This window comes from Nicotiana tomentosiformis, chromosome 4, assembly GCF_000390325.3.
Source record: "Nicotiana tomentosiformis chromosome 4, ASM39032v3, whole genome shotgun sequence".
NCBI classification, from domain to species: Eukaryota; Viridiplantae; Streptophyta; class Magnoliopsida; order Solanales; family Solanaceae; genus Nicotiana; species Nicotiana tomentosiformis.
The window spans coordinates 89,710,840-89,728,384 of NC_090815.1; the positions used below are offsets into that span (position 1 = coordinate 89,710,840).

General features: G+C 37.6%; 1 protein-coding gene across 3 annotated transcripts; it reads right to left on the reverse strand.

Annotated features, from left to right (window-relative positions):
- Positions 1 to 817: 817 nt before the first annotated feature.
- LOC104095363 (ABC transporter G family member 22-like) lies at positions 818 to 4,935 on the reverse strand. 3 transcript variants are annotated; one of them, XM_070199987.1, is made up of 11 exons: positions 4,845 to 4,935; positions 4,185 to 4,624; positions 3,983 to 4,074; positions 3,664 to 3,896; positions 3,423 to 3,578; positions 2,976 to 3,159; positions 2,586 to 2,894; positions 2,221 to 2,508; positions 1,854 to 2,138; positions 1,657 to 1,764; positions 818 to 1,191 (listed from the first exon to the last, which is right to left on the reverse strand). In XM_070199987.1, the coding sequence occupies exons 2-11, from the start codon at positions 4,585 to 4,587 to the stop codon at positions 988 to 990; spliced, it is 2,262 nt and encodes a 753-aa protein (XP_070056088.1). In that variant the 5' UTR covers positions 4,588 to 4,624; positions 4,845 to 4,935; the 3' UTR covers positions 818 to 987. The 3 variants fall into 3 exon arrangements, with proteins under 3 accessions (XP_070056088.1, XP_070056089.1, XP_018626010.1); XM_070199988.1 differs by lacking the exon at positions 4,845 to 4,935 and having other exon boundaries at positions 1,854 to 2,134; positions 2,217 to 2,508; positions 4,185 to 4,826; XM_018770494.3 differs by lacking the exon at positions 4,845 to 4,935 and having other exon boundaries at positions 4,185 to 4,825.
- Between the last annotated feature and the right edge of the window lie 12,610 nt (positions 4,936 to 17,545).

A 17,545-nucleotide genomic window follows, 5' to 3' on the forward strand; every position in this document is an offset into this window, starting at 1 on the left:
ATAATGGGCTTGTCTCATATGGCCCAAAATATGAATTCATCTTAGAATTGGACTCTTTTGGCCATGAAAAGAGATGGTTAAATGTGGTTTTTTGCAAAAATGAAGGTTAATTTGGATAAGGTAAAATGTCTATGAGATTATAAAGATCTTAATAAGTGGTTTGTCAACCTTTAGAACAAGCAATGTAAGAAGGAAGATCCACTTGAAACAAATCTTTTCTAGCACAACCACGGTAAAAATAAGCCATTGTTAGCACGATTATATATAAGTAAGCAGTACTTTTTCAAAAGGAAAAAAGTGGAACTTGTTCAGTATTTTTCTCGAGGTGAGGCAACCTATGTCTAATGTCTTGTAGGGCTAACACCTTGATATATAGGTGATGTGTTAGTTCAATGCATGATTAATACCATGAGTTTTTGGTTGTCCTATATGCTCCAAAATGTTGTGCACATTTTATGCCTTAAATTATCCGCATTACACACCTTAGATGTTCTTGTTAATTTTTAATTTACATATTTGATTATATATAACATAAATAGTATATTGTTCTACATATAATTAAGAATTGGTGTCTCATCATATTATTAATCACATATATGTATATGCTTAGATAGTTAAATGAAAATTCTCACGTTTTCATTCTACTTTCTTCATTTTTTAAAATTTTTTAAAATATTAATTTTATTTTTAGGTAAATTAAATATTAAAAAAACCCATTTCTATCGTCTCATGGTAGGTAAAATACCTCATCATACGCCTCCAATTTTGAAACATTATGCGTAACAAGGAAAAAGAAGACATCGAGCTTAGATGCATATTACAAAAGACAAGTTCAAAATATATAGTCCCAAAACTCCCTATCTCCACAACTAAAAATAAATATAAAGAAAGAAACAGATGAAACAAATTAAGAAAGAACATAGTACAAAATGTTGTAGTACAACTTATTGGTAGTCATTGGAGCTTGAATGATAAAAGAAAATTCAATTATGTAGTTGTTCTTAGTTTCATTTTTTTAAGTAGGAAGTAGGCTAACAACCTATATCCAATGATCATCACCAACATTGCTCCCACTTCAACTCCACCATACTTTGAACTTCCCAAGGAGTTATACTGAATCTTTAAGAGAAGTCTGTATGTGTGATAGTTAATAGAGATATAGCGAACCCATGAAATGAATCTTGGAACTTCCTGCAATAACAAAATTTAAGTCACAAACAATTAAAATCATTCATTATAATTGTTTGATGTGATGACCTTTTTTTCTTAAGGTATCACATTGCAGCTGATATTGACAAACTCTTTCTTGTCCTTGTCCATTTATGGTTCCTGAACAACTTAGAATTCCTTATCTGTACATGGAATCTAAACCACTCAAAGTAGGGAGTAGAGTGGTGCAAATTGTACATAATAAGTAGTACTTGCTGCTAGAAAGGACGTAGCTACGTGGTCCAAAGGAGGTTCAATTGAATGTTATTAGTCAGAAAATTGCACTGTGCAACCAGAGTAGAGTAGACAATTTTTTTTTATTGTACATATAGAAATTATTGAATCTTTTGACATAACAGAAGCATCTATCTCAATAATTAAGTTAGTGATAGTAATGTTGATTGTGAAGGTGATCCATGTGCTGATAAGACATTACTTATTAATTACCTGGACAAAGAATCCTCCAGACAACATGAATGTCATGAGAGTAACAGAAGCAAAAGTTGTAGCTTTTTTCACATCCATGAATGCTGCACCTATAGCCAAACCTAAGCCCTGAACATAGTGAACCCAAAATGTCATATCAAGCTCAACTATAGTATTCTTCAATATGGTAATTGGTAACAAAATATCTAGCCTCTAACCTGAGCAGCAATTATGCTGAGTAAAACAGTGACCAAAGTTAAAGAAAATGCAGGGAATGTCAGCTTCAACCCAACCATGAAATAGACAATCACCAAGAATATTACAGGCAAAACTAGATCTAGAAGCAAATCAGTAGTGATTCTCGCTACGAAATAGGCACTAAGCTTGTACATGTTCACTGATCTCTCTTTAACCAACATTGCCCTTTCTTGTGGGAATGTGAAGATTGCTGCAAATAGAGGAAAGAAAGCCCAAAATACTGAAATGAAGAACAATAGCCCTTCCTGCAAATTTTCCATACCAAATTTGTTAAAGAACTAAAAAGATAGAAACATGCTAGTTTAAAACAAAATTAACATTACTTGCCTGATCTGCCACCATTTTAGGAGATGAGGTATCTGAATGCCACCATAGTAAGCCAACAATAATAGCTGTAGCTAAGACTTGAATTATTCGAAGACTGCTGAAGTATTCGTGGCTTCGCTCTTTAATACCTCTTGTGAAAAGAATTGAAAACTGTTGGTTCCAGGTTGCACCAGAATCTCTTAACTTAGGCCAACTCTGCACTTCTGAATCTTCCTCTATTAGGCGATGATTCAGCAGCTTTGTTTTCTCTTTGTTGGCAACCCTTGACTCATAAGCTCCAACAAAATACTGAAATTTTTTGTTCTTTTAGATATATATTATCATATGGTTATCACATAGAAGAAAAGAAGGCTGATCTGTTATACCTCATGAACCTCAGCTGAGGAAAGTCCTTCATTTTTGCTCTTGAAATGATGGTTTCCTGGTAGATACTTGTTCTCTAGATCTGAAGGAATAGACTTGTCTTTTATATTTCCATTTGCAAGATCAATTAGAAACTCAGCTGGATTCATTGCTATAAGGGGAGAACAACCAATTGAAGAGAAATATAGCATTGCTTCAGAGGCTTTGCCAGAATACAGTGAGCAGCCTTGTCCCAAAAGAATCAGCTTATCGAATGTGCTGAATAATCTACTCGATGGTTGATGTATTGTCGTTACCACTGTCTTGCCAGCCTATCAAAAATATAAGATGATTTGTTCAATGAGACTTTTGAAAGCTAGTCTAAAATGAGACTACTCTTTGACAATGAGTACCCTGGCAATGTTGTGCAACATCTGCACGATTCGAAGTGCTGTGGTTGAATCCAAACCAGATGTTGGTTCATCTAGGAACAAAAGTGATGGATTCAGAAGAATTTCATTTCCAATGCATACTCGTTTTCTTTCGCCTCCTGAAATTCCTCTAACAAATGCCCCTCCAATTATTGTGTCTTGGCACCTGAAATAACAACTTCAGTGTCCAACTTTACAAGGTATTACAACCTTAGAAGCATCAAGAAAGTTAAGCTAGAGTCAACTTGACATGACAAGACTGTTCATGTGATTTATAATTGTTTTCTTTTTATGTGGTATAATCATGAAGTAACACCGTAATGAGAAGAGCTTATTTTGTTGGTATTAATATAGAATATCACCCTTGAAGTGGAAAGAAGAACTATCATACAGTTTCTCACATTTGTCAATAGAAAATGAAGAAGTTACCTTTCTAGGCCAAGCTCATTTATAACACTAATAGCTCTTTCTTTCTTCTGTTCTTTAGATAACGTATTGGGTAGACGAAGCAAAGCAGCGTATGTTAAGGTTTCTTTCACAGTGAGATGGGGAAAAACAACATCATCTTGCAGAACAAACCCGATCCTGTTGAGCGATTATCAATAATTTTCCATTTGAACTTGTATAATTTTAGGATGGAACTTGTATCAAGAGTAGTTAGTGCATTTACCTTTGTTTCAATGACTTATTATATGGCTGGTCATTGTAAGTAATCATTCCACTATCATTTTTCACCTTTCCACTCAGAAGCTTGAGTAAAGTTGTTTTACCACCTCCTGAAGGTCCCATTAAAGCAAGAACTTCACCTGGACAGGCTGAACCACTCACTCCTTGCAGTATACATTTTTCTGCATCAGAATGCTTTTCTCCCTTCAGTGCCACTGTGTACTTCACATCTTGAAACTACAAAACAACCAGAAAAATGTATCTCTTCTTAATCCGTATATATAAGCAGTAGAATGTTTATAAGAGATCCATGCATTAACCACCTTAAGACGTATACGTAACGTTGGCTCAATTTGTATTCTTCTCCAGATGCATGAATCTTCATCCTCCTTCTCCATAGGGCATGATGTCTTCTCTGAACAACAAAAATTGGAAAAACAAAATCACATAGTACATAAAAAAGGCAACGTATCCGCTATTGAGGCTGCTATATTTTATGTTCTGATGCCTTAATGATTTTCTTACTTTTTCGTGTATTTTCTAATGTCATGTCATCAGAGATGCTTTGTGAGGTAATAGAGGATTGGTCGTAGGGGAAAATTCCCATTTTTCCACTTGCAGTCTGGCTTATAAGTACACCTTTTTCATTATCATCATCGCTCATTATCTCATCTATGTTTATTAGAAAGTGAGAACTAAATGATCTTGCATGACGCAGGGATGTTCCATGTATTGGTGATTCCTTTGCAAAATCCAGGCTTCGCATCTTTATTAAGCCTTTCTTAGTCTTTTTATTGCCTTCTATTTTACTTGTGCAAAATACACTGCTGGTTTTTTCAGGTGGGAAAATCTCATCCTCATCGATATTCTGCATTATAACAGCTTCATTCTTGTCAAAGCTCTTGGAGAGAACTAGTTCTTGCTCCATATCTTGTGATTGGTTAGCCTTCAAACTGTGAACTCAACTGCATAAAGTTATTAAGGGAACAATAAATAAAAAAGAAAGATAATATATATATGTATCAGATTAAACATATAATGCAGAGTTATTTACAAATTTAAAACTCTTTTCACTACAACATTAACAACAAAAGTGAAGAGAATTTGTTAAAACAAAAACTTAGCTGAAGATATGTCTAAGACAATCTAGGAAAAAAGAAAGACTTGGTTTTGCAACAGAGCAACCTGATCAAGATTTGTGCAATTAGAAGGTTTACAGTAACTTTAGCTTTCTTGTTTTAAGTTTATATAGACCTTTTTTGAAGTGCCAATGCTGGTGACAACATTGTCATATCATATGGTTGTCTCAATTAATGCATCTTTCAATCGTTCGGGAGTAGAATTTGGAACTCTACTAGTACATTGATATTTCTTTTTCACAATGTCTAGAATGTACATTTTGATTGGTTCTTCCATTTGCTAGCTTAGACTCAGTTGGCTTCATTTGGAATTCCCTAAAGCCAAAGTAATTCAACAGTAAATGGCTTACAAAATCATCATACAACTAGAATTTTGTCATGTCAATTTTAACTGAATAATGATGACATGAAGTTTTACCCTAAATATGTTTCGTATTGGTCATTCCAATTTCCCAAAACAAGTGGATCCAACTGTAATTTGACATTTTTCTGGAATGCACCATTCCATCCCTTCCTGAGACGTATAGCCCAAACTTTTGTCCACAAATCAATTCTTACAAGTTAGTACTCATTTAACTTATTATATTGACAATGTAACATAAAAGATCTTCACTGTCAATAAATAAAAGTTAAACAGTCAAATTTGTAACTCTTTAAGTAAGTGTTTTAACAGAAAAGCCTCTTTAAACCTAAGTTGATCTTCTAACGGTTGGCAAGTATTTGTTGGGATTATTGGCACCAGGATGATAGCATACATAAAAGCAATCGTTTATTTTATTCAATGGTGCAGTTTGTTTATTTCACTTGCAATTCGAAATGCTACTTCTTTTATTTCACCTACCAATTCTTTTTAAGTGATTGAGTTAATCAATTGTACAACATCTAAAATTAAAGAGAGTCAGAAGAAGGCGAGGCCATGGCCGGTGCCCTTTAAGCTAGGGCAAAGGAAGAGCAGTGATCAATGGTACATTTTCAGAGTGTTTTGGGTTATTAGAGCATGCATAGATGAGATAGATTCATTGATGTATTGCTCTCATGTCAGTAAGCAGTAGCTGTCTGTCCGGATGTGTACGTTCTGTTTTCTAGGACTTTTTATTATCTTTTGTTACTAAATTGTTATTATTACCTGTTTTGAAATGTGCTACACCTTTTGGTCATATAACTCTTCTCAAACAAAAGAGAGTCGCACATTAGCCACTGTTGAAACCAGGCCTGGTCGAGCCAATGTTTAAATTTGAATAGAGAGTTTACCTAGTACCTGTGCTAAACCAGTCCTGGTGTATGTAACATTCACTAAACTCATCTGGTTTTGATCTTAATTGTAATGAATTCATCATGTCATTCATTTCTGGAGAGGAGCAGAGTAGAGTACAGTTTAAGGGGAGAGAAATGCTCGGTAATGTCTAGATTTTACATTGTAGAAGGATTCACGTTCACATAAAATAGACCAAATCCAAAAGAAATCTCTCAAGTTAATGTCCAGCAACTACCTTGTCATCTTGAGATATGTCGTGATGAAGGGATGTTAAATCTGATTTAAAGCAATGGAAAATTGACCGATCAAAGAGCATGCCTTGTGGACACACAAAGGACATACGTAACCGTAACTCCCGTAAGTCATTTTCATCACTAAGACAAGGGCAACTCTACATGTTGTTTATGTAATTATGGCTAATATTTTGACTAGTGAATACCATCTCACATAAGCATAAGCCTTTTTGCAAAGTAGACTTTGTTGATAATATTCAATACTAAAAAACTGTGTAAATTCGTCCATCAAAATCGACCGAAATCGGTCGGAATTTTAAATAAATAATTATTTGTAAATTGTAATAAATTATTAATTTATTTTAAAAAATAAATATAAATTCATAATTTCCGACCTAGGTCGGAAATTTCAAAAAAGTGGAGATTTCATTTGAAATTTCCGACCGAATTCGGTCGGAAATTATGAATTTTTGGGCAAAAAAATTAAATTTCCGACCGATTTCGGTCTGTTTTCTGGGTACAAACTGGGCAGAAAATGCCTGCTTTTAAGCTACACCACCTGCCAATTACTACCAATATCCATCCAATAATGGCAGCATTACATTGTTGCCATCAACTATAATTAATCAACAACAACAATTAACTAACTAACAACAACAACAATTAGCTAATAAAAATAATTAACTAACACTAACAACCATTATCTAACAACAACAATAATAATTAACCAACAACGCTAATAACAACCACAACAACAACGCCAACCACAACAACAACTATACAAATGTTCAATAACAAAATAATATCAACAATAAAATCATCATTCAAAACTAGTCTCAACTAAATATTGACAAGTTCAATACTTTGTTTAGCAATATACACCATTCAATGAGTGTTTTATATTGCATCATTTCCATCTTCACTACTAGAACCTTCATCGTCGGCATGGTTCGAAGGATCACGACGAGAAGGATTAGCACATGGGGAAGGCTCACGAGACCGGAGAATGGGGAAAGCACCACTAGCAAGAAGATTGGCCAGCTGACCTTGAAGGAGATTAAATTGTTCGTCCCTCTTTTCTAACTGAACTTGAAGGGTACCAAATTGTTCATCTCTCTTTTGTTCTCTAGCCTTTGTCTCTTCAAGCTCTGCTATCAGTTTTGCGATCTTCTGTTCCATAGACAAGATAGTCGACCTATTAATTGCCTAGCCTAGGGCGGAAGTCCCTATACCTTGCAATCCAGCCCTGTAGCACCGAAATAATTTCTCTGGAAGGCCGTATGCTATCCCCTTTTTAGGACCATCGACAACATCCAACCATAACCTTTACGCTTCTTCGTCTGAAAGGGGTGGTCGCTCGCCTTGCTCATTCGGTGGCAAGCTCTGAGTGTACTCCTCCACATTAATTTTGTAGCGACCCTTTATTTAGAAGATAGAAAATTATTAACTATATAATATTATAAACATTTATAATAGTTATGAAACTTACATATGCAGTCTACGTCCGGTCCTCGACCCATCTAGTTGGATCTGTCAGTGCCTTCTTCTTCCGGATGTGAGTATCCATGAAGAACTCATCATGAGTCATCTTCCTCCCATATTTTTTTCCCTAAAAATATAATAAAACGTGTTAACTAAATTAACATATATAAATATAGTTCGATAAAAATAGATGTAAATATTTTAAGGAATTACCAGTAGTCTCCTCGTAGCCCCCATACTCCTTGCACCCACACAGTGCAAGGAGCCACCCTTCTTAGATGCTCGGGCCTTCTTTCCCAGTTCACTCTTCTTCTCGAATTTCTCGGTGATCCAATACCTCTGCAGATCCTCCCATAAATGCGGTAGAACCCATGAAGGCTTCTCGTTAATCTTTCGAGCGGAGGAGAAGGAATCAGAAAGTCTCTTACGACATTTGTACTCCAAATTTGCACAAATTTCACGGTTATACCAGTCCTCCCACGCACACTTAGTCTGAAAATAAAGTATGTAACGTTAGATAAAAATATTATTAATATAATGCTTAAATAGATATGAATTGTATTAAAACCTTAAATTGGTTGAACATTTGTTGCACGAGATCCGGTGGAAAGTCACTCCAAGTCGGATAGGGTGCATTATACAACCGACCAAGAATTTCAGTGATTGTCTTTGTAACCTGATGATTAGGTATGAACCTGCAACATAGCAGTTACATTAAATAAATAAGAGTAGCTATTTTAATTCATCAAAAATAAATAAGTAATAAATAAATCTTACTCATTGCCCTCAGGGCTGATGATCATCCTATGATAATGATCATACCGCACTTCATCTGGATCATCATCCTCCGATGAATCTAAAGCGTGCGCAGAAGGGGAGACATCTGGCTCAGTGCTACTATCCCGAAGACGAAGTCTAGAAATGCTAGGAGACGAAATCCGTGGAGAGGGAGATGGGGTCCCTGATGAAGATGGTTGCAATCCACACCCCTGTATCGATCTAGACCCCTGCTGCGATCCTACTGGCTGAAATCTAGATGGATGCGATCCAGCTGGTGATGAAGCAAATAGAGCAGATGGCGGGCGTACCACATGGCTCTGTGACTGCTGACTCGATGGACCCATGTAACTACATGTAGGATCATATGGAGGAAGCGGGGTATAGCCCTGTGGCAGAGAATGGTAATAATACTACTGGGAGGGCGAATTGTGGGTAGTATGATGAGTAGATGAATGTGGTGGAATAGATGTGTGCCTAGAAGATTGCTGCCGGCCATCAGCAGCAGAGGGATGCAAGTGTGGAGTGGAAGGAAGCGAGGGTGTAGCACCATCATCATGATCAATAGGCCTTTTATCCTTCCCAGACCTACCTCGATCCCTACCGGTCATCTGCATAAATTAAAGAAAATATTAGAATTGAGAATATAAATCTATATAAGTTGAGAGCGCTTGAAAAAACTAACATGCTAGTCGTCTTCGTCGACGTATCCTTCCTCGTCTGAAAATCCTTCCTCTTCACTTATTTCATTTTCATTAGGTGATTCTTCATCCTTATTTTCTATGATTGTTATTTCCTCCGTATCAACTTCTTCTAATATGCGTTGAGGATGCTCCAAGTAATTTTTTAACTGATCATCCACCATTTGGTTAACACTTGAGGTATCGTTTTAGTAAGCAACACCTAGCACATTCTCAACTTCCACCCTACCAACAGGCTTTGTTTTGATTACAACCAACCAATCAGTCTTATCTCTTTGCAATGGATATGGAGCATAGTACACTCTGCAATTATAAAAGGATCATAGTGATCATTTGATGTGATGGAACACCTTCCAATTCACCTTGTACATGAGGCGCGACTTGGAGGCCCAGTTCAATGCAGGTGGATGTATCCATTCGAGAGGTAATGATCAAACCTTGATTTATTCTTGTAATTTTCTTTAATGTTATTGTCTAATATGACAATGTGCAGGACTATCGGCAAGTGTAAATGATTTGTTAATCAGAGGAATAGGATTGGAGGATCCATATGTGAAGCCTATCTTGCAAAGGAAACTGCCCATTTTTGTTTTTAATACTTTGACAGTCATGTGCCATGTGCTAGAAATAGGCCCAATCGGCACAATGTCATGATTGAGATTGATCCATTATATCAACCAATGTCCATATTCAATCAACCAGGCCGTGGTTCTAAAGATCGAACAAAAAGGGGCCTAAGTAGTATGGAGTACAAATCAGCTTCAAATCAAGTGTTGCTAAATTGTCCGGAAGTTCAACCCTTTCTTAAGTAAGTGTTGACATAAGATTAATTTACATGTGCTACAATTTAATTTGGTTGATGCAACTAACAAATAACTTTCAATGCGTCGCTCAGTGACTTCGTGAGTCAAATTGGTCTTGGTGCTATATATTCTACATTTGAGGCATAGTTTAAAGAGTGTGTAAGTGCATCTCACATACTTTCTCACATGTGAATATACATACTTGTGAATATACTTGCTCACTTGTGATTTATTTAATGCTACATGTAGGTCAATAATCCAAACAACGATGTTAATCAATTTTTGAAAGACATATCTTGGGGACCTGCACCTACGGTTACGACTATGTCTAAATATTATGTGAATGGTTACAAATTTCACACCGAGGAATGCTCCAAGTATAAAAAAAAAGCAATAATAGTGGGATGTGTGTCAAAGGTGGTGAAGGCAACCAGGATGGGGAAAATGATTATTATGGTGTGATCAAAGAGATTCTAGAATTGTCATATTTAGGTTGGCCAAATAAAAAGATCATACTTTTCCGATGCAAGTGGTTTGACCCAACACCTAGAAGAAGTACAGATGTACATTCGCAGTACAACATAATTGAGGTTAATAAAAATAGGGAGTTATGGAAAAATCCTTTCCAACTTATTACTGATTACAGGAATGTTCCGATTCATTTGAAATAGGTTTTCTTCCCTTAATGTGGTAGAACATAAGTCTTTGAAGAACAAACTTATCTCTGTGATGGGTTTCCATATATTTTCAGGCAAACCACAAAGTGCAAAAGGGATTAAGGTTTTCATGAAGATATGACAGTCATGACTTTTCATATGAGTCAGCTTTCCCTTAACCATATCGGCACGTTTTCCCAGGTTCGATGCATAGCCCTCTGGCATCTTTAGGTTTGTAACCCACTCACAAATCTGTCGTCTTTGTTCCAAAGTGAATGTGTAGCTGGCCTTGGGCTTGAACACCTTACCATTGTTCCCAGACTACAAATATAATTCAGGTCGCCTGCAATATTCTTGTAAGTCTAGTCAAGCCTTCGGGCTATCTTTTGTCTTATTCTTATCATCCATCACTGTGTTGAACAAATTGTCAAAATAGTTCTTCTCAATATGCATGACATCAAGATTGTGTCGGAGAAGATTATCCTTCCAATATGGCAACTCCCAAAATATGCTCTGTTTTGTCCAGTTATGAGTAATACCATATCCAGAAAATCTAGAAGGTGGGGCCTCGATAACTTTAGTAAAGTTCTGAACCCTTTCCCAAAATTTCTCACCGGAATAAATTGGAGGTGGCAAATCATATTCAACTGTATTCTTTTTGAATGCGTTCTTCATCCTTTTGAACTCATGATCAACTAGAAAGAATTGACGATGACAATCAAACCATGACTGCTTTTAGCCATGTCTTAGAGTGAACGCTTTACCATTTTCCATGCAGTAAGGACATGCTAACTTTCCGGCAGTCATCCACCCAGACAACATTGTATACGCAGGAAAATCATTAATGGTCCACATTAAGTTAGCATGTAAGTTGAAATTTTTCTTAGTTGATATATCATGTCTTAACTTCATCATAACACAACTGTTTAAGCTCATCAATCAGAGGTTGCAAATATACATCAATCAAACTCTTTGGATTGCGGGGACCGGGAATAACACAATTTAAAAAAATATATGGACTAGTCATACACATTTCAGCCGGAAGATTATACGGCGTAATAAAGACCGGCCAGCATGAATATGGTGTTTCAGAAACAGAAAATGGCGTAAAACCATCAGCACACAAACCCAACCGAACATTCCTGGGTTCGCTAGCATAATCCGGATACGTCTTATCAAAATACTTCCAAGCTTCCCCATCTGAAGGATGACACATAACACCCGGCGGCCTTCTATTTTCATAGTGCCATCTCATATGAGGAGCGGAGCTCCTAGATGTGTACAACCTATTTAATCTAGGAATAAGAGTTAAGTAATGCATCGACTTCACAATAGTCTTCTTCCCGCTGGAAAGCTGCTTAAAACGAGGTTTTTCACAAAATTTACAACTTTCCATCACCCTTATAATACAACATTCAACCATCTTCACAACAATCGATTCTCATTGACGAGAGTCCTAACTTAGAAATCAATCTTTAGCCTTATAGAAATCTTCAGGTATATTTGTAACGACCCGACCGATCATTTTGAGTATCATGGCCCCATTCCCCCATTTACTGCTCAATTTATGCTTTATAGTTATTTTATGACTTATCGTGTTAGTGAGTTCGGGTCCGAAAGGAATTCGGAGTGAAATGAGACACTTAGTCTCATAATTAAAAATTTAAGTTAGAAAAGTGGACCGGATATGGACCTATGTATAAACGACCTCGGATATGAATTTTGATGATTCTAATAGCTCAGTATGGTGATTTTGGGCTTAGGAGCGTGTCCGAAATATTATGTGGAGGTCCGTAGTGGAATTAGGCTTGAAATGCCGAAAGTTGAATTTTTGGGAAGTTTGACCGGGGGTTGACTTTTTTATATCAGGGTCGAAATACGATTCTGAAAATTTGAGTACCTCTGTTATGTCATTTATGACTTGTGCTCAAATTTTGAGGTAAATCGGACGTGATTTGGTAGGTTCCTGAGTCGTTTGTAGAAATTAGAATTTTCAAAGTCCATTAGGCTTGAATTGGGGTGTAATTGATGGTTTTAGCATTGTTTGAGGTGATTTGAGGATTCGACTAAGTCCGTATGATATTTTAGGACTTGTTGGTATATTTGGTTGAGCCCCCGAGGGGCTCGGGTGAGTTTGGGATGGTTAACGGATCATTTGTGGCCTTGGTGGGATTGCCGATATCTGTTGTTGCATTTTTCGGATTTTTCTTTCGCGTTCGCGAGTGGGACCTCGTGTTCGCGAAGAGGAATTTGAGGCAGGCAGAATTTACTCTTCACGACGGGGTCTCGCATTCGCGAAGAGGAGCTGGGTTGTGCATCGCGTTCGCGTTTGGGTATCACGTTCGCGAAGGGAAAAATAGTGGGCATGGGTTTTTGCTTTGGCGTTCGCGAAGAAGGGCTCTCTAAAGCATCGCGTTCGCGAGTAGTGTCTCGCATTCGCGAAGAGGAAATGTTGGGCAGCATATTTTGTGCTTCGCGAACGCGAGGGACCTGTCGCGTTCGCGAAGAAGAGAGGTCTGGACAGAAAGTTTAAGTTCAAAAATTGGACTTCGTCCTATTTTCCATTTTTAACGATTTGGAGCTCGGATTGAAGCGATTTTTGGGTGATTCTTAGAGGAAACAATGGGGTAAGTGTTCTTAACTCATTATTGGTTAAATTACCCGAATCCATGGTTATTTGTATTATTTAATTGGTGAATTGAGTTGGAAAAGTTTGAAAACCCTCTTGGTTTAAATTGAAGATTTGAGGGTCAAGTTGGGGTCGGATTTTGGTAAAATTGGTATGGTTAGACTCGTGGTTGCATGGGCTTCAGGATTTTATAACTTTTGTCGAGTTCCGAGACGTGCGCCCCACAGGCGATTTTTGAGCTAATTTTCAAAATTTTAAGGAAAATTATTATTTTCTTATGGAATTAATTCCAATGAATTTTATTGACTGAAACGAATTATTTATGGCTAGATTCGAGGCGTTTGGAGACAAATTCACGAGGCAAGGGCATAGCAGAGTAAAGAATTTCACAGCTTGAGGTAAGTAACATTTTTAAATTTGGTCTTGAGGGTATGAAACCCCAGATTTTGGTATCATGCGATTATTTTGGAGGTGACGCACATGCTAGGTGACGGGCGTGCAGGCGTGCACTGAGGGGATTGTGACTTGGTCCATCCCAGGGAAACTGTAAAGTTGAATAATTTGTTGTTAGCTATATGCTCTCTATGTGTTGATAAAATTTGACTGTAAATCATGTTAGAAATCATGCTTAGGCTATGTGATAGTACTGTTGGGACCCACAGAGGTCGCGTACTTGTTGAATTGCCTGGTAAATGCTATATGTACTTAGTCTCAGTTTTTACTTGCACATTTTATCTCAGTCTCTGTTATTATTATTGATACACCATATCATTGTTGTTTGGGATGATTTCATGATTATTGAGAGCCCGAGAGACTGGAGTGATTTATGACTGAGTGAGGCCGAGGGCCTGATTGTGAGATATTGATACTATAGCACGTGAGTTGTCCGTTCAGCACGTGAGTTGGCCGTGCAGATCCTTATATTATACTATAGCATGTGAGTTGGCCCTGCGGATCCTTATATTATACTATAGTACGTGAGTTGGACGTGGAGCACGTGAGTTGGCCGTGCGAATCCTTATATTATACTATAGCACGTGAGTTGGCCGTGCGGATCCAGATATTTATATTATGGCACGTGAGTTGTCCGTGCAGCACGTGAGTTGTCCATGCAGCACATGAGTTGTCCGTACAGCACGTGAGTTGTCCATGCAGATTATAGCGCTTGGGTTGTAGGAGCCCCTCCGAAGTCTGTACACCCCTGTGAGCGTGGGTACCCATTGAGAGTGAGTAATGAGGGCTGGGAGCCTTGGGAGTGATGAGGGCTGGGAGCCCAGTGAGTGGTTGTTGTCCTAAGAGGTTGTACATGATTTTCATTTGTTGTTGCATTTAGTTGCTATCTGTCATTGTTGTGAAATCTCTGAAAGATTGTTGATATACGGATTACATGAACATGAACTGTATAAATATTGATACCACATTTGATAGCATGTCTATTCTTTGCTGAAATTACTGAAAATGAACCATAACTGTGTAGCTTGTTACTATCTTCAGTTACTTATTTATTATTGTTACTTTCTGAGTTGGTTGTACTCATACTATACCCTGCACTTCGTGTGCAGATCCAGGTATTCCCGGATATAGAGGGTGTTGATCCTTTCGCGCGATTGATTTTCAGGAGATTTTGAGGTAGTTGCCGTGTTCCGCAAAACTTGTCTCTCCTTCTCTATCTCTTTGTTCACTGTATGGTCTCAGACTATTATAGACTATATTTTTCAGACTTGTATTCATATTAGATGCTCATGTACTTAGTGACACCAGGTTTTGGGGAGTGTTTGTATTGTATTTAAATATTATATTTTCAACCTTAAAGAGAAGTTTTGATTTATTAAGATTATCGGCTTGCCTAGTATCGAGATAGGCGCCATCACGACAGGTTGAGATTTTGGTTCGTGACAAGTTGGTATCAGAGCTTTAGGTGACATAGGTCTCACGAGTCATGAGTAGGTTTAGTAGAGTCTTGCGGATCGGTACGGAGACGTCTGTACTTATCTTCGAGAGGCTACCGAACCCTTAGGAAAACAAAATTCCCTTTTTGTATTCTATCGTGCGGAATTGATTTAGCTTGAAACATAACTCTTTGAATTCCTTCCACGCATTCGTATGCACACATGAGCGCTCGGTATCAGCTATGCATGATCGGCTTATGATTCTATGAACGAGGTTCAAGATGTGTATTCTGTGTTTTGGTGATGGGCCAGTCTGGAGGACTTGAGGCTAGGTTTAGACCGCAGCTTAGGCTGGGTAGCTTCAGTTGTAACCTATACATTTGGACTCATATGTCTGGTAATATCCCTATGAGTGCAATTTGTGGCTCGATGAGCGGTATAACGACTTTGTGATGAGTATGATGTAACTGCGGGGTATGTTAAGACGATTTGAATGTGACGATAAGTGATTCCTTGAAATGTAAAAGAAGGCCATTGAGTGCTTTATTTTTGTTTTGATGTGATGCACAATCTCGAGTGTGAATGTTTTGAAAGATCTTTCACGTTGTTAAATTTTGGGGCAAATTAATTCTCATGTTTTGTCAATGAATTTGAACTCAAGATGAGTAAGTGATTGTGTAGTAATTGTGGTTGCGAATGGGTATTTCTGATGATGATAGATCGAGAAAGATAATCTTCGAAGAGACTTAGAGTCGGTAACATTCTGTTGGTTTTGGTACGACAGAGATGCGTTTCGAGTTGATGCAGTAATTGGGCAGCAAAGTATGAGGGAACACATGATGGGAAGCATTTTACGGTGGTTGAAATACTAGTAGGTCAAGTAGGGGAAGTGGAGTTTGAGAAGTTACTTAAAGGAAATGGTTAACCGAAGGAAAAGTGGCAGATTAGCTTATGGATTATGTGGTAGGGTAGTTGCGCGCCTTGACAAAGAGTAAAACGATTTGGAATCGCGATAGAATGTGATTTGGCCTACAGAATGTATTTGGAGTGATGGTTACTATACGGAGAAAGATTGAATATGGCAGAAATGAGTTTGTTTGAAATGAAGAGGGATATGAAGATTTGATTATTGTTTCAGGCGCAATATGACTTGAGTTTGGAAGGTATTATTGAACTTTCAGTTGATGTCAAAAGGGAAAGCACAGACTTATACAAATGGTGGGCGAGCATTATCTCAGGAAAATTTGCTGATTACGTAGTTGTTGCACCCAGTGCAGCATCGTTGGAATATGTCGGTAAGGAATTCCACAGGTGGGTTATCTCCTATGAGTGGTTAGCGGTGGCGTGATGTTGATGAAACTTCTGCGAGGAATATTACTTGCTACCTGGTAAGAGGTCGAGTGTGTGACTGTAACTGATGATTCAGAATGTTCATGAAAAGCTTAACAAAAAGACTTCGAGAAGTTTGGCGAGTTAACAGAGCGAGATCTTGGTAATTGAGAAGGAGAAATCCTTGCGGGTTCTAATTTTATATAATTGCAGCTTAAGGCTAAGTGAGGGAGCCTGCTATTGACAATTTGATTTCATGGTTATGTTTTAAATCTTTGTTTTGGTCGGAGGCATACTTGTGGATCAGTTATGACTCGCAGAGATGGAGATCGAGGATGACTCGAGTAAGGAAATTCATGAATATGGGTTATAAGGCACTTTATAGGAATATGAAAAGTTTGGAATGATTAAGTTGTTATTTTGAAGGATATAGTGCATACGAAGTATGAATCTGGTTGGTCGTGTTAAGGCAGGGTTACTTATTTGAGTGTTGACTATGTTAAAGGAGCACATGTCTTTCGGCCCGTTTGGGGCAGAGTAAATTAGATTTGAGCAGAATGGATGATTATCGAGAGGGTTCTAATGGATTCAAAATGTATATGTGGAAATTGAAAATTTTTCGAACTTGTATATCACTAGAATCAATTACTTACATTGGATGGTATCAGGACGTGCGGTAATTTTGTTTGACTAAAGATTCTACATTTCAGTATAAGAAAGGAAAAAGGAATAATTTTAAATTTGTATAAGGTATTTTCAGATTGAGTGTTACGGTTGGGGTACTTATGGAGGTGCTTAAGAAGAATACAGTGGCTTATGGGCCTTAGGGCGATGTGGTTCTATGTTAGGATGTCTTGTAGGGAGCTTTGGGTAAGGATAGAAGTGTTCTGACAAGGAGAAATGTCAACTTGAGGGTAATTCAGAAGAAACTCGGAGAAAATATGACAAATGGGTAACATGCTGGATCGATATGGTAATGGTATGCTCGGTTCT

What these genes read in the sequence shown, in the direction of transcription:
- LOC104095363 (XM_070199987.1), bottom strand. Translation starts at nt 4,587, where the DNA reads ATGGAGCAAGAACTAGTTCTCTCCAAGAGCTTTGACAAGAATGAAGCT. An exon ending in CGTTACGTATACGTCTTAAG is followed by an intron (nt 3,897 to 3,982) that starts GTGGTTAATGCA and finishes GTTGTTTTGTAG; the next exon opens with TTTCAAGATGTGAAGTACAC. An exon ending in AATGAGCTTGGCCTAGAAAG is followed by an intron (nt 3,160 to 3,422) that starts GTAACTTCTTCA and finishes TTGTTATTTCAG; the next exon opens with GTGCCAAGACACAATAATTG.